Source organism: Thalia democratica, chromosome 5 (genome assembly GCF_965202585.1).
Source record: "Thalia democratica chromosome 5, ktThaDemo2.hap1.1, whole genome shotgun sequence".
Classification (NCBI taxonomy): Eukaryota; Metazoa; Chordata; class Thaliacea; order Salpida; family Salpidae; genus Thalia; species Thalia democratica.
Window position 1 is genome coordinate 64,457,596 of NC_139169.1, and position 25,662 is coordinate 64,483,257.

Sequence of the window (25,662 nt, forward strand, 5' to 3'; positions counted from 1 at the left end):
GAACTTAAATAATATTTAAATAAGTTAATTTGTCATAAAGTCGCTTTATAAAAATGTTTTTAGTTCTAACAATACATTATTTTACACATCATCATATTTAAAAAAAAGCTTGTTTATAAACTTAAGTTGTTGGCTCTTAAAAAGAGTAAATTGTTCAAAATACCAAAGTTGACCATCAATAACAGTTTATGCAACATTCTGTGACTTGATTTCGTCCTAATCAGGGCTTATCAGGGATACATGCTCGCAATAAACTGTATTGTTTAGTCAAAACAAACTTGCTGAAGTATAAAACAAGATAAAACGTTTATTTGTGAGCCAGAGGGGAGTTTTTAAATGTGGAGTTATAGTTAAAGCTGATTTTAACTTTACACTACGTTGAACAATAGCATCAAAACACATAAGCTATGTTAGTATAAAGTTTTAAGAATGATTAAGCATTACATTCAGATTCAATACTCAATTGTTTTGTACAAACTCTTAAAAAACTATCATGGGAACAACTTCAATCTACTTACTTTTAACTTTTAAAACTTTAACGTAGGTGTGTAGCACCAACGGGCTGCCTCCGCTTTCGTCAATGATTAAGAAGCTTATCTTTGTGTTGTTGTCAGTCAATTTCGCATTTATCACCGGATATGACATTGTGTACTCGTGAACGTCGTTTGTGATTGCTTTATGCCTTTGAAAGTCAAAACATATGTAAGCTGTATAGATTTAAAGTAAGTTTAAACTCGTTTTGATAATCTGCTCTTTGGAAGAAACATTAAAAATAGTCGCCCCTCTTTATCAAATGTCATCCCTTTACTAGTTAATTACCCATTTACTTTTTAGACCTCTTACTAGTTATTACCTATAAACAAACAAAATTGTCGAACTTAATAAATTTTGGTTGAAATAGTTGTTTAAAGTTTCTGCTGTTTAAAAGTGGTAAAAAGTATATTTAAACTTGTTATGGTAAACAATGCTTTCAAGTTTTAGTAAAACTTTTAGTATTTAAATTCATAAATGCTTAAGAAAGAAATATTATCTCTTTCAATTAAAAGGGTTGATCAAGTAATAAATAGAATGTAATCAATATTATGAGTTGTTTTTGTAAGCAATGTGCATTAAGCTAGTTATAATTAAAAACCTTCTATTTATAAAAGATTTATAAAGTCAAAAACAAAATAATTTTTTTTACAGTCAAAACTAACGATATACATTCAAAACTGTCTGATGCACTTTTTAGATATGTTCGTTTGTATGGGTATATAAGTTGTTTGTTTGTATAAGGGTTGAATTCAGCAACAAGTACCTAATTAATTTATTTAACTGTTATTAAGATATAGAAAAAAATTACTAGTATAAATTAATATTAAAAAAAGTATAGTTAATTAAAAGTTAACTTATCGAAAAATGTATTTCATTTATATTACTTAACCTGTAATAAGTAGAAATTTACAAAAATATTTATAAAGTTAGAAGTATTTTCAATAACGACTTTTGTATAATTAATGTTTTGTCAATCGAAATCCAAAAACTATTTTGCAATTTATATTTTCAGTACAAAAAATTTAACTGTTTAAGACAATAAAATTATTAGATTTGTTTGTATAAAATCATTCATAGACTAAATTATTATAACAATTAAAAAGAGCATACATTTAATTGAAACATTGTAACGTTAGACTGTTCATTGAAAAAAAAAGTTAAAATAGTTAGTACCGCAAGTTTTAAAATATTAAAGTAATTAGTTACGTCTGAATAAATAAGCTGTGGATTTTGAAAACAAAACATTCTTAGCTTTAGAATTTTAATGCTAAAGTAAAAGTATGTTGTGGAAACTTCATTTTTGTTGACAAATATTTTGCAAAGTAGTCTTGTAAGTCTTATTCTTTGTTACTTTTAATTTTTCTTTCATTGTTGTATTAAACGTTTTAATTAACAAGCAATCTTATGGTTAATTAAGAATTTCTAGTAATAGATAGTTTAAATAGTTATTAAAGTATATAAAAAAGTTAGTAAGAATATAGTTCTTAAAATATTCAATGGCTAGTAGATAGACAAATTGTTTATTAAAGTTTATACATAAAGTAGTAAGTATATAGTTTATATATGGTTTAGCGCTTAATAGATGTACATTTGTTAAAGTAAATTGTAAGCTATTAATTATCCGGAGTTAGCATTAAAAGATATTTTGGCCAATAGAGACTTTCAAATCAAGTTGAGTAAGATACTTAGATAACTTGATAACATCATATATTTATAATTACTTCTGAAATTGTAATATTTAGACATTTAGATTTATGGTTTTTAAGATATGTTCAAAGTAAAGTAAAAAATTAAGAGTTATAAGGTAGAGGTCTATACAGATTAGTAAAATGAGTCTTTTTTTAAATCTAATTAATATAAAAACAAGTAAAGTGAAAACAAAACCTCATTAAATTTAACGTAAAACATCAAATGCTTGTTTGGTTTTGCAACAGTTTCAAATCTAAACTGTATTGTTTTGTTTTCTCCTTTAAGTATGTCCACTTTTTCTGAATCAAACGCCTTTTCTATTCCAAGTTCTGTATAACAATTTTTTTTATTTTTTTTATAAAACTAATTAACTTAAAATAATTTATTATAAAAGTTTGTGTCAAATTACCACATTGTTTTATACAGAAACAAATAGCAAATATCTGTAAAGTTTTACCTAATTGTCAGTGACTCAAAGGTTTTATTAATAAAAATTAAAAGTAATATTGGCACCTCAGTCCTCGCTAACAAGTCATATTTAAAAAAAAAATTAACTGTCAGCGCATCGGTCTTTTCAATGGTCTATTTTTTTTTTTAGTAATCCAAATTTTTCCACGTGACGTATTTAAAAATATTTTTTCAATTATTTTGGTGCAATCTTCCAAAAATATTTCGTAAAACTGTTAAATTCGAAATTACCTGACTAATTTTTGCAACTCTTTTACATATTTTGTTTAATTATTCAAGTTATGACCTCCCTAATTTAGCAAATGCTGTAAAGCTACAAAGTTTATGGGTCTATATGAAAAAAAATCTTTTTTGGTGTTTAGTTTACAATATTTTTTTAAAGTGTATATGCCTACTTAAACTTTTAAATATTTTCAAAAAGTTTTAACCCATTATCTATTAATAACTCGCGAGCGTTACTTTGACTCGAATAGCGTTTTTGGTATGTATAATGTTTTAACCGAACTTAAAAATGTATTATTTTCAGTTTCTTTAATGCTAAATTGAAACTTTTTTTTATTCTAAAGAACGTTTTTTTGCTAAGCTTTTCACAATTATTTTCATCGAATTGGGGTTTTACTTTTGTTGTTGGGTCCCTTTAAAATTTTAATGTTTTTTTGCATTTTTTCACTGTGCAACGTTTTTCTCCAATTTTTTTTTTCAAAATAAATTATTATTAACATACTTATTAAATTGAGTTTAATACGTTAAAAATTTTTATTTTCAAAATTTTTTTATGTAACATATGCTTAAATAAATATTTCAGAAAAGTTACTCAATTTGCACGGTTTTGGTTTTCTTTACATGGTTTTATAGCAAAAGTAAATAATTTTTTCAAAAAGTTTTATTTTTAACGGACTTATATAACTAAGTTTTATAACATTATTATATTTTTTCCCAACTTACTACTATTTCTTAAATATATGACCCATATAAGTTTTACATATATTTTTTGTTTACGTAATTTGAGGGATTTTTTGATCAAATGCTAAGAATTTAAGTAAAACTTAAATGGGTCACATAATTGAAAAACGTTAATAAGTTATGAAAATATACAATAACGTTAAAAAACTTAATTATATAAGTCTGTTAAAAATAAAACTTATTTAAAAAATAATTTAATTATGTTATAAAACCATGTAAAAAAAACAAAACCGTGCAAATTTGGAACTTTTCTGAAAAATTTATTTAAGCATATGTTACAATTATTTTTTCATAAAGTTAATAACGTCTTAAAACTCAATTTTATAATTTTATTAGTAATAATCTAATTTGAAAAAAAAAAAAAATTTCGGAGAAAAACGTTGCAAAGTGAAAAAATGCAAAAGAACATTAGATTTTCTAAGGGGCCCCACTACAAAAGTAAAATCCTAAAAAAGCTAACCAAAAGAACGTTCTTTAGAAAAAAAATTTCAAATTAGTATTAAAGAAAACTAAAATAATTGGTTTCAAAATTTGTTTAAAAAAAAAATTACAAAAAAGCCATTTAAGCCAAGTTCACGCTTGTTAATAACTCGCTTATATTAGGAAAATATTTGTAACATTTAATCACTTAGTTTTGTCGTTGTTATAAAGCAACTACCCTGTTTTGACTTAGAGCACTACAAATTGTTCTAATAGTTCTATAACTTAACAACTAAAATAAGTTTAGCAGTTTTTGCAAAATTTTTGCAGCCAAAGCTACGAAACCCTTGAAAACACCTAGTAAATATATGGGAATCCTGTTTTAGCAAAAGCTTAAAATAGTTTTTAATCAACTACAATTACAATTTTATATAATATAATAAAAAAAGTATAAGGTTTAAAGCATTTAGTGGTTTTTACTGTAGCAACCTCTTTGTTTTCATTAATCAAATGGAACATTTAACAAAAAATTTCGATGAAGCCACCATGAAAAAAGTTAGTTAACTTCAGCAGTTTGTGCAAAATTTATGCTGCTACAACTAGGAAGCCCATAAGCCTAAAAAAACATCTACCGAGTTATCTACTAACTTGATTTGCACACAGGGCATTTGTTATCATTTGTCCAGCTTCCGTTTCTCTGGCAACTCCAAGCTTGCGTGTCGGCTGAAACTGAAAATCTTTTATCGCACATAATTAGTTGTCGGCATTCGGCTGTTGCGTAGCAACCTCCATATGATTGCAAGTTCTCAAGCTTATGTAAAGGTTCATATAAAGATCTTTTACTGCATTCCAAGTTTTGCCTGTAAGGGTCGTAGCAGTCTGAAAAGATTTCATACTAACAAAAACACTCTGTTAAAATAAAGATGGACAACGTAAGGCGTGCAAGACACCAATAGTTACCTCTGGTTTACGACGCATATTTAGCTGGAAAACAACTTGCGCAAACTAAATAAATCTTAAACAACTTTTTTTTTCACTTATCCGTGCTGTTGTTTTGATATTTAGAAATCGATATAGCTTATGAAATGATTGTCACAGTTATAACCATATTTTTATTTTAAAGAATGAAACTTAAAGAATCAAAGGGTCTGTTAAAACTTGGTTTAAGAAATACCGCCGTTTGTAAGAAATTTTCTTATAAATATTGCGTAATAATTTAGCTGTTTATGTTTGTTTTAACAAATATTACAACACTAACATATTCAAAACTTAACTTATGTGTAGTTTCGTTTAAAAAACAAAATATAATTTACAAGTTGAAACATTTGTCCGCGATTGTAATAAAAATCTACGAAAAGTTTTTGATCAATTGAAACTTAAAACAAATAAAAAAAACAAATATTTTTATGTTTTTAAAAGGTACTGACGAGTTTGTATGTTGGCCATCACCTGAGGTTCTACTGATACTCGTGCATAATGTCCCTTGTACTTGCATGTTACCCATGCCGGAAGCTCCCTCTTTCCGTTGACAATTGGCAGCTTCTGCGTTACTAACACCCATGGTCTGCGGTCTGTATAATTATATGCTTGATATTGGTTTAAATCATATTCAGAAACCTTATTTGCTTTGGATAAATTTAACATTTCAAATATAAGTTTAAAACTCTAGACATTTGGTATTTTTTGTAATAAACAAATGAAAAAATAGGTAAAGTTCTATTAAAACCTTTTAAATGAATACTTTGTGAATTTATCAAAAGAAGTTTTAAAACAATGATACCTTTTTGAAAATTTATAAAATGCTATCTATTAAATCTCAAACTATCTAAATATATATGTTTTACAATTATATTTCAAAGTAGCTTATCTTATAATCAAGATGTAACTAACAAGCAGTGAATGGGCATCCAACGTCGCCATCTACTTTTTCATCATACTTATACCAACGCTCCTTGGTGTTTTGCAGGGTTCTAGACCCGAATGAATCTACTTCAGTTATCCACGACTGCTCCCAATTCCACGGATAACTTGAATCTTTTATTGCCATTATAATCATGCTGTTCATTTTCACTTCTCTCAAGTATAAAACCATATTTTTGGCCTGGTGTTAAAAAGTATTTCTTCAGCATTGTATGTTTAATATTACTAAGTTAGTTGATACGATTTAAAAGTTATTTTTTTGTTACTCTTTATCTTATTGGTTTTATCAAAAGCCAATTTTATCTGGTAGTTATTTTTTGTAAAAAAAAAAATTAGAACCAATTATATAACATATATACATATAAAGTTTAATGAAATCTTAAAATTTTAGTAAAAGACTATCTTAATTTAGCACAAGGATTAATAAAAAAAAAGTAAAGTTGAAAGTTTAGAATTTTAATTTTTTTTTAATGAAGTACATGATACTTTACTTCTAACAATACAAAATATTCATTAAAAGAACGAAAAACAAAAACCTCTTCTTTACTTCCATAAGTATCAAAGCTGACAGACTCATACTCGTCAGTCAGCGGGTCAATTACAACAATGTTGTGTCCTCTTTTGTTCTGGCATAAATTGGGTCCTCCGTTTATCTTGATGATGCATTCGTTGTCTCCATACCAGCCAGCTGATTTAGCATAAACAAGATACGTGCCTAAAAAATGTTTTTTTTTTATCAATTTTTGATACTTGTTTTTTTCAGTTTTTCAACTCTGTCATTGAACCTATTTTATACAGCAAAATCTTGACTTTCTCAAACGAACTATTAGTTTGAAATGTTACTTTAAACGACCTATTTAAATTAATTTAAACTTTTTGATTATTTAATCAATGTTTTGGACAAAGTTTTTTTTTTGCAACAATTGTAAATTTCGTTTTTCAATGCATTTAAAAAAAAATTAATTAATGTGATGTTTCTCTAAAACTATGAATTATACAACCAATTTAAACATGTAATTTTTCTTTATTTAATTAGCTTGCTTGTAAAACGTAATGAGTTTGAAGCCTAAAAGATTAAAGCTTCTTGTTAAGTTCCCTTTCTAAAATTATTATATTGTATAAACATATAAATATAATTATATAAAAGACTACAATTTTTAAAGTAGTAAAAAAAGAGCAGGAAATTTATCATCATTGAATAATATAAACTAAAATGTTTTGTTTGATTTTTTTTTCAAACTCAAATGCAAAATTAATTGTCTTTTAGTTCAGAGAACATTAAAGCACAATTAGCTTGTATACAACTTATATACAACTGCAAAAAATTAAAAAATTAAAAAATGTTAACAGGTTAAAACAAAATTTTTACTAACCGTCATAAGGTCCATCTATAACTTTTGCCCTGTAATTAATGTTTATTTAAAATTTTAAAAATTTATTATAAAAAATTTATTTACTATTAAACAGATACTAAGTATTAAAACCTTATACAAAAACTTATATTACAAAATTATATTAGACAAAGAACTTAAAAGTTAACGACAGAAAACTTTATCTAAAGTATCAAAATAAGTTTAATAAAAGTTTATAGACAATTTAACTTACTTTTAGTTTCTACAAGAAAAGTAAAACTATAATACTAACGATTTTGCTTTAAAGACGAAACAAACCACTGCAAAAATTACTTGAAAATTCCACATTTATTTATTTTCGGGAAAAAAACTTACTTAATCGATATCTAAAACAGTGTTAGATATTTTATTTAAATGTAACTTTGAATTTTTGCACTAAATTAACCGAAAGCTATTTTAATTTCGTTTAATAATCATTTGACTTTTATGTTCAACTACAACGAAATTCGCAAATGTGACTGCTTTATTTTTTTTATAAAAAAAAGTTAGATGCTTGTTATATGTTTTAAGACATGTCGTAGCACAAACGTGTTGCTTATTAAATAGTTCTTATTGTTTTTTAGAGTTAAATATCTATGAACAAAGAATTATTTTAGCTTAGTTTTATGTATTGTAGCAAATGTGTTTGTGTAATTTTATTTATACTTGAATTAAAACACAGTGACGTTAGTGTAATCTTCTTTGTGTGAAAATATGTGTTTATTAGACCTTAAACACTTCATTTTGCACAAATTTTTTTTCTGTATTTTAAGAAAAGTAAAATTAGATAAAATGTTTTAATTTTTTTTTTGTTTATAACTACTTTATATCAAGTTCTATTTAAAGATTCAGCTACTCCTGTGAATAGTTTAATATTATCCAGGTGTCATAAAATGTTTATGGTAAACATCACAAAATTGTATTCATTCACCCTATTTAACATAATACTTAACAAAAATTGAAATCTAAAGAGTAAATAAAATTAAAAGAACAAGTATAAACTTTTTTCATGGGTATCTTTATAGCATGAAATTAAACAGCATGTTATAAATACTTTACTTTTACTACATATTTACTTTATTTTATGTCTAATATATTTTAATTAATGTGTTTAATCTATTTTATGCATATTTTTGATAACATAAAACAGAAATAAAATTATCAAGAACTTATGAAAAACAAAGGATACTCATAAAACTAACATCGGAGTTCTAGTGCTTTTAAGCTTGTTGTTAATAGACCAATATACCTTCTTTTTTTTGCCGCAAAGTTTACTTAAGTGGGTGATAGCTAGACTGATAGATGATGACGCTTCGGGTTGTTTGTTGTAGAGCGTCACCTAGTTTTATAGCGTAATTTAACTCTCGTGCTAAAGTGGTATGTATTATTCTACCGTGGTTTCATTCTTAAGTTAATAGTACACAAACGTATATCGAAAGAATACTGTTACTGAATGACGAGGAGAAAAGTAGCTTTGGTTTACTTCTACCTTTTCAAATACTAGGTATTAACAGAGATTGTGTTTTTTTAACTTTGGAAACGTGTTTTCAGCAATACTTCCCAAATTGGGAACTTTTAAGGGTGTTTTTCGCTTTCAGGGTGCTTAAATCAGTAAGGCGGCCTAAAAATATATTGGTTAAAAATGATATGGCTAAATAATGATAAAGTGATTACGAAAAATAAGGAGCGATATCCAACATTTTGCATAAAAATTGATTTAGGAAACCCTGACCTGCAGTCTAGTTAACAAAAAGATAAAATACCACTTGCTCAAATCTAAAGCTAGAAGTTTATTGACTAAAATGTAAGCTTTCTATTTTATTTTGACTTTAAGTTGAAACTTAGACATGTTCACATAACTTAATATAATCTAAAGATAACCTACTAGTTGTTCATCAAGTAAATGGAAACTTAATTATTTAATAAATATTTAAATACAAACGATAATATCTTAATTAAGTAAAACGCAACAGCTATTGAGAATTTCTAATAGTTAGTCACAATAAAAACTTTACTTGATATTAACAAAGAAAGTACAATTGAAACAATTATGCATAATTGATTAGATTATTTTTCTAAAAAACATAAATTACCATTGCTTTTATATCTTCTATAACTCTAGTCAAGTAAGTAGAATCAAGATATACAAACTCAAAGTTTGACAAAGAGTTGTTTTGTGATGCAGTTATTCCAAGTTATATTTTTGTTAGCTAAAATAGTTCATTTTTTTTAACTGTGAAAGACTTATTCATTATCCAAGCTTTTTTGAAGAACTCTAGCACTAATTAGATATCATTTAAAACTTAACAATAGTAAATAGAAGGTATCCGATCAATACTTAATTGAATAGGGATGCCCATTTGAAGCATATTGGCCACTGACGCCTAACTTTATGTCAATCAAGCTGCATTCTAATAACCGGTAGCTGCAATGTTTTGCTAAGCATTTCATCCACACTTCAAAGCACTAACAAAATATGAATAAAAATCAACACTGCTTAATTGTTGGAGCCAGCACTGTAAGAAGATGTTGTTTGTAAAAATATACTGCCTTCAACTCAGAATTTTTGAATAGTGTTAAGTCCTGAAGTGTTTACCATGAACTATTTTGCGCATTTGCAGCTTAGATTTGGTTTGAGGATTGTATTTATGTTATAAATATTTATGATTCTCTATGTGAAGAGCTCTTTCAACGCGGTTTTAAAATGGTTTTAATTGAAAAGTAGATGGATATTTTTCTTTCTTTTGTTTAACCACACTAAGCAAGAAAAGCTTTAGTTTCTAAAAAAACAAACAAAAGCAAAAAATAACAAAGAAAAGTAACAACCAATAGTTAAGACTTTTTTTGTTAATTAGTAACAAGCTTAAAATTGATTATTTATTGAAGTTTCTTGAAAGTTTATACATAAATAAATAAAGACAAATCAAATATTTTATTTACATCAGGTTTCGGTGCCAAAAACATGCGACATTTTCAAAAATAATATTTTAAGCTCTTTAAATTTTAGTAAATTGAACAATCTTTTTTACTTAAGACAAATAACTATATTGAAAGTTTATACAAGACATATTTTTATGTGAACATATTTGATATAATGTTAGTTTATTAAAGGAGAAAAAAAGCTCAAAATATTTTGTCCTAAGTCCTGGTTTACGAGGAATCTTTCGGTTATCGAGTCGTACACCAAGAATACCTTTTGACATATTTTCCAGGACGTTATTAGTTAGTAATTATATCTTTGTATTTAAATATATTTTAAATTTTGTAGTTTTAATTGGAATATATAGTTTTTTAAGTTGGTCAATTTATCTTAACAATTATTAAATGTTTAGATTGTTTTATCAAAAAAATCAGATCTACTATCAATTAGTAATGTTATAAGTTGTATAAGGTACGATGTAGTAAATGTATCTAAAAAAACAGAAGACTCTTCTTTTAGTGATTTTTGTAAATTTGTTTAAAGTTTGCAAGACAGTTTCAAAAAAAAACAAAAAAGCAAATAAAATTGCGTTTATAGTGTTATTTCCTTAAGTCAGAATTTCCTATTGCAATGTATTTTACTGTGTTTTATTTAAAATAAAGTAGAAAGCCTATATTTGCTTAAGTTAAAGTAAATAAATAAAAAAATCTAAATTTTGAATAAGAAAACGTTTTATATAGGTTTTTGAAATTACAGAACGTTTTATTTATTTTTTTGTTTTGGTTACACTTTATTACATACATCATATATCAGCTCACTTTATGTTAACAGGCTAATTTTACGTACAACATTTTTTATAAAATGTTGTTTTTTAGAACAAATTAGAAACACAAGCCAATTTTAACTACAGCATAAAAAACTAGGTGTTTATAATAAGTGTTGGAAAAATGCAACCAGCAAACCCAATTATGCCTGTCAAGCAAAAATTTATCACTCGAGTTATGATTTAAAACTAAAACACAACTGCAAAAAAGAAAGTTTATGCTTTTCTATAAGAAAGATTATTAATTTGCTTTTTTATCGTTTGTGAGTAACTTTACCAGTTATTTAATGTGCATTTTGTTACATATTTGCTTTTAGTTATATTAGTTTTTTTAAAGGAAACTTTTTTAAAATAACGATAGCTTACAAAAGACTCGTTTTAGGTTAATATGGTCCGTAAAGATTTAGTTCTAATAAACATTAACTATTTAACTTTCAATGCTGCTCACCCCTGGTTAAGAAAATTGTTGTAATATATTAATGTATTTTTAGTAATATGACGTAGTTCTGTTTTAAGATTTTTTATGAGCTTCTGTTTGAAACTTAGAAAAACACTATAACATGAGGTCAATCATTTTATAACGTTTTTAACATACTTTCAGTATTTTTTTAACAGCAGGATTTAAACTTCCATTCTAAATAAACACCTTAAACGCTTGTATAAAACTCATATAAATCTTAAACATATTTACGTAATAATAACGAGCACTGTTTAAAAAACTAGTTACTGCTAGTTGTTTATTTTTATTAAAATCATGAATTTTTGATTTATTAAATTAAATTTAATTTAACTAGGTAGACTAGTATAATGAAAAAACTACACTAAATATAAGTTATTACTAACGTATACATTATAGTATGTTTTTTAAGTAGTTTAATTCATTAGTCTACTACACCTTAAAAATATAAATAAAACAGTTAGTAATCAAACGGATTATAAGGTCTTTATTTTGTGTCTATTTTATAATAAGTTAAGTTTAAAGTATAACATTTTATCAATGAATTACGAATTTGTTTTTAAGAGTTTTATGTTCTTACAACACATAAATGTAAGCTTTTATAACATTAAAAGTAAAGTTATTTAATTTTGAAAAATTAAAAAAACTGCATAATCTAGTAAGTCAAAATTTCTTGGCAAACATATAATTTTACGAGACCCACACAAGTTTATCCTAAAAAGCTAGGCTTCATTATTGCAAACTAGAAATAAAAACGAATTCACAAAAATAAACTATTTTTATAAAGGTTACAACATTTTATAGTGTAAAAATAATTGTGTATTGATTGTAGAAAAACTAAAAGAGTGTAGTTTATTTTAGGTACATATTTTATAAAATAAAATTCAGAAAATTAAACAGTTTTATTTTGTTTGTTTATATTAAACTTTTATCTCAAAAAAAAAGTATCAAACTAAATAGTTTGAAACGAATATATTTACCCTAAGGTTATTTGTCGCTAGCTTTATTTATGTAGCTTTAAATACAAGTAATGAGTTAATGTGATTTAATAATTCAAACTGTGATATAAAACTAATGTGCTGCAAAGTAGTTGAAAGCAAGGAAGTTTTTATGTTTTACGCCTCATCCAAGAGATTGCAGGTGATTCTTTGTATTATCCCTGGTACTTACACCTCATCAACCACGGAAATCGTCTCTTTCCGTTCACAAATGGTAACTTCTTCGTCATTAACTTCCATGGTTTGCGGTTTATACGAAAGCAAAACAATTTTGTATTACTTTAATTTTTTTACTGGAAATTTTCATGACCATTATGTAAGTATTAGTTTAAGTAAAGTAACTTGTTGCAATAAATAGATGGAAGAAAAAAAAACCGTCATATCGAAATTTCAACAAATACTTTGTTAAGCCTTTATTAAGATCTTAAAAACATTAAATTGCTTTAAAATTTTTAATAAATTTATAACGAATTTAACTCTACAAGTTAATTAAAACTTCAAATTCTTTTTGATTCATAGAATTACTTTATCATGACACTTTTACCTAAAACAAACAAAGAGTTTACTAGGAAAAAGTTTGTTTCTGGCAACCCTGCTCAACAGTAACTTTTAAAAGTAATGCTCTTTTTTAACAATAAAAAGAGTCTTATCGGCGAAAGGCATCAGAGCCAAAGCCAAAAACTTATTTACCTTTAGACAAGCTCAAAGGGATTTTAATCATACTCTATAAAAGATGTAACTAACAAGCAGTGAATGGGCATCCAACGTCGCCATCTACTTTTTCATCATACTTATACCAAGCCTCCTTTGTGTTTTGCAGGGTTCTAGAACCGAATGAGTCCACATAATTTATCCATGACTGCTCCCAATGCCACGGATAACTTTTATTGCCATTATAATCATCATGTGTATGTTAAATTTATTCAAGTATAAAACCATATTTTTGGCCTTGTTAAATATTATCTCAATAGTATTGTATGTTTGATACTAGTTAAAAAGTCAATAATGTTTTAACGATTGGACTTTTTTTTCTTTCTTTTATAAACTTCATACAAAAGTTTTAGTAGATTTTATGTAGTAGTGTTTTTTGTAAAAATGAAATTTAAAAAACCTAAGTTATAACAGGTTTGTGATGTCATTGATTTGGACCTTTAACTTCGCTAAAAAATCAAACTTAGGTTAGCTCAAAAGTAGTTGTTAAGGTCAACTTTGTACAATAAAACGTTAACTTTGCTGCAGCAAATTCAAATATTCATTTTGGATGAAGTATATAGTTTCATTCTTAACAATACAAAACATTAAAGCTATATATAATTTAATGTATGTGAGAAAAAAATCTAAAACAAAAACCTCAACTTTACTCTTATAAGTATCAAAGCTGCAGATTCATATTCATCTGTAGTTGGGTCAATTACAACGATATTGTGTCCTCTTTTGTTCTGGCATATGTTTGGTCCATCATTCATCTTTATTATACACTCGTTGATAAAGATAAAGATAACTTAAAGTGTTTATTAAAAATAATTGAAAAACTTAAATACTGATTATCTTTAAAATCTAAAGCAAGTGTTTCTTGATTTTATGAATACTTCAAAAAATTAATAATGTTAACTTAAGTTTTAGATATTAGTATTCATATTTAGAAAAAAAGGTTATATTATAAATATAAAAAACTTTAAACAACATTTTTACTAACGTGGACCATTAGGAACTTTCGCCCTGTATTTAATAAAAAGTTTTAATTAAAAATATTTAAATTTGAAAAAAAGTTTTCTAAAAAAGTGAATAGGCAACAATCTGATAAAATTTAATAAAAAAACATCTATTGAATATAGCCTTACTTATTACTAGAATTACTTACAAAATTTACCAGTAAATTACGGAAATCTCTAATATTAAGGTATATACAATATATGTTCGAGAACAATTTAACTTACTTATTGTTTCTACAAGAAAAAAGAATATTTGATTAATACTTACGATTTTGTTGTTGCGACAAAACAAACCATTGCAAAAGTTACTCGATTACTTCACATTTGTTTATTTAAACTTCTAAAAGCAACTAACTTATTAACATCTATAATATTATAATATAATAATAATAAATATAATATATATATATATATAAATAATATATTATAGAAATATAATAGGTTTATTTTATTAATAAAGTAATTTAATGTTCTTGCCTTAAATTATCTATTTAATATTTATTTTGTTTAACGTTCGATTTTTATAAAAAAATACAATGAGTGTTGCAAATGTTTTTGTATTATTTTGTATATAGTGGTAAAACGATCTGTTTCAAATTTCTCTGGTCTAATGTGTAATTTCTTTTTCTAAAAGAAAAAAACCGGGACTTTGCTTAAGTAAACTCGTATAAAACATTTAGAATGAATGGCAATGCTCTAAATATGTGACTAACAATCGATATAAAAAATACCTAACTATTGTAAAGACATTTGCTTTTTATGCGTTCGTTATGGCTAATTTGCCTGCAAAATGTTTTTTAATTTAATTTTAGTTTAAAAATGGGAATTTAATTTCAAGTTTTGAGAGATACGATAGAATCTTACTACAATGTTATCGAAATGTATTTTTCGGTCATCTTTATAGTTTAATGTAAAACTATATAATTAATCTCGTCTGGGCCGTTATTCTTTCGTTTATTTTTTATGTTACAGTAATTATAATCTTAAATTCCTTAACAAAGAAGTGGTATTCATATTCCATTTATTAGCTGATTTTTCACATGAAAATAGTTTCAAGTATTGTCAGCTAGGACAAGTCAAAGATATAAAAATCAAATTTAATTTTTAACTGGCTAGTTACAAAAAAAACTAGCTACTATTATCTGATACCCGTGAGTTATTATATATTATTATTAATTTTACAGTAAATAAATCCAATACTTAGGATTATTAACTTTATTGCAAACAACTATTAAAGTTTGCTTTAGTTAGTTTTTTCATCCAACTTACAAATAAAATACTTTAGTAGTGCTTTAACAAGTAACAACAACAGTAAATTATATCTAAACAATAAACTATTACACACGTACTAAATTTATTCAATAGTAATAAGAAAATTCAATTGAAAAAGTTATACATAACTGAGCAGCTAACATTTTTAATACTAATAAATCCCCATTGCTTTCATATCTTCAACAACCCTAGTCAAGTATGTAGAATCTGGATACCCATACTGTGCATTTGGAAAAGGGTCTGTTTTGTGATGAATGTCATTCCAAGTTATGCAGTTATCCTCTCCGGAAGTCAAACTTCTACCTACAGTGAAAGACTTCTTCATCTTCCACGCTTTTTTAAACAACTCAAGAACGCGGTTGCCTTCTGGGTTGTCTGGTAAGTATGCATCACGCATTGTTCCTCGATACTCAACACCAGGATTCTGTTGCTTACTGTCTTGAAAACCACGACACATATCATATCTAATTGCTATAACTTTACAGTTCTCGTACCCAGCAAGTCTCCTATTTCCATAGAGGTTGTCAACAACTTTCCATGACATTCTTCCAGGAGGACAGTTTCCTTCCATTTTTGGACCACAAACCCTACAGGTTGGACAACGCTGCGAAATTTCACAAGCTTTTTGAATGCAATGAGTATGAAACATGTGAACACATCGAGTCATTCTACTCACTTCTTTTCCGTTATTGTACTTTTCCATGCAAATATCGCAATCATCTTCACAATTAATTTGATCATTTGAAACTGAGACGAAACATTTATCTGAGTTTTTAGTTTCATTTGTCTCGTAATTTAACAAAAATTCTGCTCCTTGTACAAGACGGCAGTAGTTTTCAGAAATGTCAGTCCATTCGTCATTACAAATTTTATTTTTCGAACGAAACCTCTTAAATTTGTATTTTTTTCTTAAATAATCGTAAGGTTCCGGCATGAAAAAACAGTCGCTTTTAACTGCTTTTCTAATATAGCTATTTCTCCGCATCTTCCTTTTATACAATGTTTCACCGTTTTTACTTCTAGCGTAGCAGCATTTAGTTTTTCGCAAAAAAATATCCCTTAAAAAGCTTCTTCTGGCTATTTGATACTTGTGCATTTTTATTTTAATAAACTTTACTTTTCTGTAAAAACAATAAACAATGTTATATTTAAATGTTGTTGGTGCTTAGTACTAGTTTTAGTTTATATACTTGAAATAACCTATACACTGTTCACGATATTAACAAAAAAAAATGCGTTCTTAAATATGTGTGCTTAAAATTTTTTTAACTTTAATCATTTAGTACATATTGTCAATCACTTACATAAGGTTTGTTTTATTTTTATTAGGGTTGGTTAACTAGAGTTGGCAGTTATATCAATTTAGCAACAAAACGAGAAACTAAAAAAGACAAGTTAAAGTTTTTAGAAGTGCTATATGCATATAACACTATTTATGAGCTTTATATCATTCGAAGTTTTTAGTTATAGGAAGCTGTAAGTTATTTTCAAAACTGAGTTATAGACTGCTAAATTTTGTTTTAGTTGTAAACAACAATGTTGTCTTGGTTACTCAAGGTAGTTTATATATAAAGTATATTAGTAATGTACTTTAAACCTACAAACCAGTGGTCTTCAAACTAATCAAAGTCTGTGTACACCAAACTACTAAAAATAAAATCGGTGCATCCCAAGATACAATTTTAAAAAGCACCGCTAGTGATTGGACTACGTAAACACTTTTATTTCTATATTTCTCCTTTTAGATATATTCTTGAGGCTTTATGTTAATGATATATGTTTTTATGGAACCCACTAGCGGCGCTAATACATCATAACTAAGTTTGTATTTACATGCGAACCTTTTGATAACACAAGCTGGAATTTATTATTTCATCCTAATTTTTATATACCTTTTTATTTGGTTCAGCTTATTTTCACAACGATGTTTTAGTTATCTGGCTTTGTCTTACATGCTTATTAATTGAACTCATATCTGCAATCACCACATAATCCCCAGTACAGTACTCATACAATATTTTATTTAATATCAACTACATGCTTAAACTAGTACTATGTATTTGACTTTGATTGTATTATCTTTTGTTAGATATAAAACAAACAGAAAAATGACAACAAAAAAAGAGTTAAAAACAGCTAAATTGAAAATAATATATATCTTGTTGCTTTCCGTACAGTTGATGCAGACAGACTGAAATTTATGAAATTCAAGAAAATTTCAGGGTTGTAACAGATTGTCACATCATTCTGGTAAAAAAAAAAACTGAAATTTAAACTACATTTTCTTATGAAGTTTGATACATATAAATACTACATTTTAGGATTTTAATTTCGCTTAGTAGCTTAACTTGTAGCTTGTCACTCTTTCAAGTCAAAAAGAAACTCTAATTAACCAAAAACCAGTTTGTAATTAAGTAAGGTAGTTTAAAAAAAAATATGATTATGTTCGTTAAAAACTAAATAACAAATTAATAAAGCTTAAATGATTCTAACATCAAATATTCAGGATTATTCTGAATTTGTGGCAACCTTGTTGATTACCTGATTTATCAAAGTTTTAACAAACAGACAATTTGAACATTATCTTTAAGACAAAAAGGGTTGTTAACTAAAAATAAAAATCGGCCTTCAGTTCAGAAAAAAAATTCACGAGTTTGAAGTTAGCTTGAACAATTTTTTTAAAAATGTCCAAACTTTAGATCAAATTATTTTCCTTATTTTATTAGCTAAACAAAAACCTTTTTTTTTATTTTAGAAAGTGGTCCTTTGTTTTTAATATAAAAAAAATCCATTTGATTGGGGCTTGACTTTTAGTGTGGGGCCCCTTAGAAAAAATGAGTTTCTTTAATTAATTATTACTTAGCTCGAATTAAAAAAAAATATATAAAACAAACTTAATTTTTTTCTTTCAATATTCATATTTATTAGCAAATAAATTTTATATAACACTTTTTTTTTCCAACTGTTAATGTTTTGTTCTATTTAGCCTTATTCTAGAATTCCTAACTCCGGCTGTTCGAGCTAAGTAAAAATCGATAACAAAACTCATATTTCGTACTGTTTGGCCTTATTCCGGAATTAGGAATTCTAGAATAAGGCTAAACGCTAAATAGTACAAGATATTAACAGTTGGAAAAAAAAAAGTTTTACATAAAATGTATTAGCTAATAAATATAAATATTACAAAAAAAAATTGTTTTATATATTTTTTTTAATTCGAGCTAAGTAATAAATATTAAATCTAAAAAACTAACTACCTTTATTTTTGCAATCATATAATAAAAACACTGAAAGAGATATCAATTAACAGTTTTCTTTTATTTTATAAAGCTCAAGTAAGGTAAAACAACTGAAGAACTGTAAAATATCTAAAACAGAAAAAAACTAACTTAATATTTCACAAATACAAAATTTTTAGTTGTTGATGTAAAGTTGTATACTAATAGAATACAAAACAAAAGATAAAGTAACATTATCTTTTAAATCACATAAAATAAATCTTCTTAATGAAATTATTCCAAAATGCTGCCTTTATATATTTCATAAGCAAAAGAACTGAGATACCTAGTTCAAAAAGTAATAGTTAAGTTTGCTTTTCTTAAAACTGAAACAAAATCAGCCTGAGTAAAAAAGGTTGTTACTCTTTGAGTCAAAAAACTATCCTGAGAATTAGATTTTTGAAATATTTATAAAAAATCATAAATAAATGATTGAAATAAATGAAATTTAAAATAAAAAGTTCAAATTATCTTAAGTATTGGAATTTTAACAAAAAAAAAACATAAAATTAAAACTATAACAAAGGAATATTATTCAATAAAAAAAACATTGAAATAAGATTCAAAATAAACTTTTAAACTATCCTGTGAATTTTAAAGAATATATACTGTCCTGAGAAATACTAAATGTGTGTGACTCTGCATGAATTACAACAAATTAGTTTGTGTCAACTTAAGTTTAAATAGAAAAGAAAAAGCAAAGTATGTAGCAGTACTTAAATTAATATTATTATTAAAAAAATAAGATCATAAAAAAAAATTTATAATTTGCGAAAAATTTTTAGACATAAATGTGTTCAGAGATTTAACAGAAATAATAAAGCTAGACTACCTTTTGCAAGAACAAAAAGACATGCTTAGTGAGATTGTATTTCTAAAAAAAGTTTAACTAGGCTGAGTGTGTGGCAACCCTGAATCATACTGAAACCTAAAACTGGTTATTGAAAGGTTTACAACTTTTTAGAGCTAAATAATTGATGAGAGTAAAAATAATCTATCTTGAGTTACATTAAACTAGTCTAGTCATCCTGATTCATAGAAAAAAGAAAAAAACATATAGAAAGACAAATTAAAAACTCGAAAATATACAGTTAATTTTTTTTTTGTCAGAACAAGAGAACAAAATAAAAACAAAATAAAATTAATTTTCAAGAACAAAGTTTTTAAATATTAAAATTAATAAATTAGAGTAATTAGAGGTCTATTAAAAAGCATACCTAATTAGCCTGAGATTTACATAAGAACCCCAGAATATATTGAACCATCCTGATATTTTCAAAAAACTTTTATAAAATTCAAACTAGCATCAGTGTGTTGCAACTCTGTATTAATTAGAGACTGTAGATTTGGTTTGCACTATTTAATTATTAATAAAAATATAATAATTTCTTTATTTGAATTATTTAAAACTTACTGTTTATTTATTGTTACTTACAGTTTATTCATTATTACTTCCATGCATCTGTTTAATAAGAATTGTTACTATTCTTTAGTTATTTTTATCTTAATTAAAGTATTTTTTTATTAAATAAAAACTCTTTAGTTTTTCTGTAAATATAAAAACTAGCTTTAAATTTTAAATAATACTAAACTAATAACATTACTACTAGTGTGCACCAGTGTACACCTTGAAACCCACTGCTATAAACCATTGTAGGGTTATAGTGAAGTCTACAACCACACTACTATAAACCATAAATATATTTTAGACTTAACTTATACTAAATGCTGATACTAAATGTTGTTTAGGGCTACTCTATAAAAAAATAAATATGAAATGAAAGAGCATATAATATCAAAGAACAATTTCAAACACTAACAAATATGTAGAGAACATTATAGTCAGAAAATACTTTAAACAAGGTCAACACTTTCACATAAAATTTAACTTAACAGGAATATGGTTTAAGAATGTATGAAATTAAACAATGTGTCACTACTTAGTATCTAAATAAAATATTTATAAAATGTAACATTACTAGAAATATATTTTTAAAACACAACAGAACAATATAAATATTTTTTTTTGAATAACATGTTTCCTGCAGCATGCTGTGGATAAAATGCCTCCATCATTTCCTGTGGCTGGTTTATATAGCAATGTTCTGAACTTTATCAACATTATGACAGGAACATTTTATATGATCTTTATTTTCTCTTTATCTTAATTTGCATCAGTATAACATAGCCTTGCGAGCTTTCTCTTAAACGCTTGGATGAACAAGAAACTTAACTCAAAACTTTTTATTAAATTTAATCAGTTGTCAAATGCAATTCGACATCCTGTTACACCATTTTAATAGATAATAGCAATAATTTAACTAATACTAAATGATAATTAGGGCTACTCTAAATAAACTATACGTGACAATAAATTTACTTGTTGCAATAAAAAAAATTGCAAATACTAACAAATATATAAAAAATATCACACTTAGGAAAACCTTTTAACTATGGTCAAAACTTTTTAAAAATTTAAATCTAACTGTGGTCTGGTTTAAAATAAAATAAAACAAGTGAAACATGTACTTCCTGCCTTTTTGGAAAATAATTTCACTCTATCCTTTCTCTCCATTTTTGCTCAAAAAGAATCTTAAACCAATCTTCTTCTTCCTTTATGCTATAAGAAAAAAAAAAGAAAAGTAATTTTTATTGTTAAACAGTTTAACTTACCCTAGTTTTTTAAGGAACATCTCAAAAAAAAAAACCATACATAGAATTTAATTTGTCTTAAAACTAATTAAATAGGAAATATATAAGTATATAAGAATGAAAAATATATTTCTTTTAAATGAATTCATAGCTAGAAAATTAAAAAAAAACTACTAGTAATCAAAATATTTTTAAAATTCTAAAGAATATTTAGTTTGCAAAGATTTTCAAGAACTTGAACTTTTAAAGTTGCATGTTTTAAACTCTTTCTTTATTAAACTTTAAACAAAAAAGGATTGAAACACAGAAGTTTAATACTTTACAGCTCAGTTTTTTTGTACAAAACGTTAAAAATATTAAATGATAAAATTCACCATAAGTTGTACGGAGAAGTGTCAAAAGCTAAACTTTAAATTTCACAGTTAGCACTACAACTACACATTAACACTAAAAATTGTAGAAAAACAACAGAAGCAGTTAGTTTTACCTTTGCAACAAAAAACTTATGAGAGCCGCTAATACAAAAACGTGAAACTTCAAAAGAAAGTTTTGTCAACAATTTGAATTGATTTTACCGCCAATTCGCGTCACGCTTCAGATATTTGCACGTGACAAGTTGCATGTAAAAATTTCGGCAGCTCAGTATTTTAGTGTAAGGAAGTAGGAGAAAATAAAAACATTTAACATTCAATTAGTTCGTGTCAATCTTTAAATAGTAAATATTTTGCATATTTACAATAAAATTTTCTAAACATTATTTTATCATCTGGTTAGTTAAAACAAAGAAAACAAAAGATAAGAATAAGTGTTCGTCGTTTGCGAACCTTCAATTGTTTTAGAACACTAAACTTTTTTGAGACTCTCGTGTTTTCTACCTCACTTAGATGACTTTGGTCGCTAAGAAACTCATTTGAGCTTCTAGTAGGGGACATTTTTGCTGAATCACGCGCTCATATAACTGAAAGTTCTCAAATTATGAAAATAATTCATAAATACTCCTTGTATTTAGCTCCAAAGTATACAAGTGCTAAAAGGTAAGAAGTGCAAGTTTAACGACTTTAATAACTATCTTTTTACGTTTTAAGGTCTATATGAAAGTTAAAATTTTTAAATATTTGTAAATTAGTAATAATGGCTTTAGTGTTTTGATTGTAAGTAAATGTACAAAACGTTGTGTTTGTAAATTTCTTTGCAGTCTAAATTATTTTGGCAACATGAGATATTTCGTTAAAGTTTCGTTTTTCAAGTTTACATAAATTTAAAAATCCATTTTATACGATTTTATTTTCAAGTTATACTTTTAGTTTTAGCTCGAACTCATTAAACCATATACAAATATACTTAAAGAACAGTCCAATTAAATGTAGATTAGTATAAAAAAAACATAATTTTTAAGTAAGTCTAAGCTAATAAGATTTTTTTAAATAAAAAACTAAGTTAGGTAGCTGTAAATTTATTTGTTTATTACTCAAAGTAAAAAAAAATTAAGTTTTTGCGTAGTTTGCTGTTTTACAAGTTTGTTTTTATTTTATGAACAAATTTGTTATATACCGGAGGACTAAAATTAAAGATATATAAGTAAATATTTAATTGCCGATAACTCACTTTTTGTGTATATTCATAGTCAAGGTATTGAAATCAAAACTGTTAAACAAACTTTTTTATTTAATATAATTCTAAACAAATATATACAACAACTCAGCATTAGTATTATTTTACTTTAACTGTCAAAATCTTTAAAATAGCTTTCAATATGTCGTTGTACAACAAAATACTCAAAATAATAGACTTTTCTAGATGAAAAATTGAACATCTTCGGTCGATTCATACTGCAAGTTACAATGATTGTTTACTTAAAGCTTTTAATTATTTCAATAAATGTAAAAAGTATTGGACAAGCAGGACTGAAGCAGCTTTAATAAAACTTAAAGGCTATCTTTCAAAACTAATTTTCTAAAACAATTGCTTTAAGGTTTTATAACTTTCTTAGTTACTATACTATTTGGTTGCTTGTTTTTACTTTTAGTTTCTTAAACTTCAAAGTTTGTTTATAAATTTTTTATATAACATTAATGACACTATTTTTCCTATAAAATTAGTCGTTAAAACTTAAAACGTCATTAAAAACAGTATAATATGGATGTGCTTACTTAAGTTCAAGCTTTAAAAGAGGTTTTAGTTTACCGTACACTGTTAAAAACAACTTTTTAAGCAACTATATTTCATGCACATTTCAAAAAATTTGAATAGATGTTTTTTGTTTATCTTCAACATTATTTTATTTTTTCAAGCCTAAAATGATTTAAAAGCTTTATAAGAAGTTTTATTTAAGTTCTTGACACAAAAAAAAATTGATAAAAATTTAATTTAATTTAGTTCTGTTTTTATATTTTTTTTATCCTAAAACAATAGATCATTTTTTTATAAATATACAGTCAAACAAAACGAAAATTTTTATTTAAACAGAAAACTTCAATTATGCCAACATTTTATAGTTAGGAACGAACTTACATGCTTTGTCATAGATTGTTAGACATTTAAGTTACCTAAACATGAAAATGTTCTTTCACGTCATCAATCTTGTTCTGGTATTGCGTAAGAGACATATAGCTGACAAGGCAGCTGGAAAGTGAAACCTTTATGTTGTTCGTTAGTTTTTTGCCTAAATCATTTTATAAGCAAATAGTTTTTCGTTCAAGACATTATATGTAACTCTTTTTTCGCAAAGAAAATCAAATAATTTTGCATTTTACTTTTTTTTTAGAGAATAAGAATAATTAACAAATTTTTATTAACGAAGTTTTATTTTTTATAAAACTAGTTCCAAATGAAATCTAAACTAAACAGTCCATCAAGTATAAATTTATAAATCGAATAAATTATTATTTTGTAGCTACTAGCAGATGATATATAACTTTTTCTTTGAATGAAAAGTAATTTTTTTTGTTTTCATGCTTTCAATACAAATAAAAAAGGCAATATTTTTTAAATTTGATTCAAACTTGATATTAATTGTTTCTTTTCAAGTACTTTTATATATTCAAAAATTTTTGTTGAACTTCAAGTTTTTAAATACTTTTTTATTGTCGGAAAGTTTTACAACAGCAAGATAAAAATTTGCACTTTTTAAACGTTATTTAGTCCTAACGTCATTCATTTATAGGGCTAAACAAAGTTAATTTAAAAACAAATTAAAAACCGATTCAAAATTAGTTTTTAGTAATTATCAGTAAGGGTTTACTACTAAATTAAACCAGAAATTTTTTATTCATTTCAAGATGTTCATTTTTAGTCAAGAAAAATCTATTATAATGAGTATTTTGTTTTAAACTGACGTATTAAAAGTATTTAAAGTACTAATGATTTTGACAGTTAAAGTAAAATAATACTAGTGATGAGTTGTTATATAGATTTGTTTGAAGTCTCAAATTACGTATAACAGACAGTTAATAGTTTTGATTTCAATACTTAGACTATGAATATACATAAATAGGGAGTTACCAGCAATGTAATATTTACTTATTTATCTTTATCTTTAATTCTTTCAACATATAAAAATTTATTTAATTTTTTTTAATACTTATATCTTGTTATCTTAAAACAATAGATAATTTTTAATAAATACGCAGTCAAACAAAACGACAAATCTTTGTTTAAACAGGAAACTTCAATTATGCCAGCATGTTTTAGTTAGGAACGAGTCTACTTGCTTTGTTAAAGGTTTACAGAAATTTAAGTTACCTAAACATAAAAATGTACTTTCACGTCATAAATCTTGTTTTGGTATTGCGTAAGAGAAATATAGCTGACAAGGCAGCTGGAAAGTAAAACCTTTATGTACTTCTTATATATTCAAATCATTTTATAAACATATAATTTTTCGTTTGAAACAGTTTATGTAAGTCTTTTTTTTAAAGCAAATTGAATAACTTTGCATTTTTTTTCTTGTTACCCGAATGAGAATATTGCATATTTTTTTACAAAAAAAATTTTTTATATAAAAACTAGTTTGGAGTTTCACCTTTAATAAATAGTCTAATAAGTATAAATTTTTAAAACATAAACTTAGGACTTTGCAGCTACTAGTAGGTAATGTATAAATTTTTAAGTTTGAATAAAAATATTTTTCATGTTTAAAAAAAAATCATCTTTTATACCGAATCGG

The 25,662-nt window shown here is 25.5% G+C and overlaps 1 protein-coding gene across 1 annotated transcript; it reads right to left on the reverse strand.

Moving 5' to 3' along the window:
• Positions 1-15,718: 15,718 nt before the first annotated feature.
• LOC145836747 (E3 ubiquitin-protein ligase DTX3-like) lies at positions 15,719-16,663 on the reverse strand. Its single transcript, XM_082944524.1, has one exon. It carries the CDS (start codon positions 16,661-16,663, stop codon positions 15,719-15,721), a length of 945 nt encoding a protein of 314 aa, XP_082800650.1.
• Between the last annotated feature and the right edge of the window lie 8,999 nt (positions 16,664-25,662).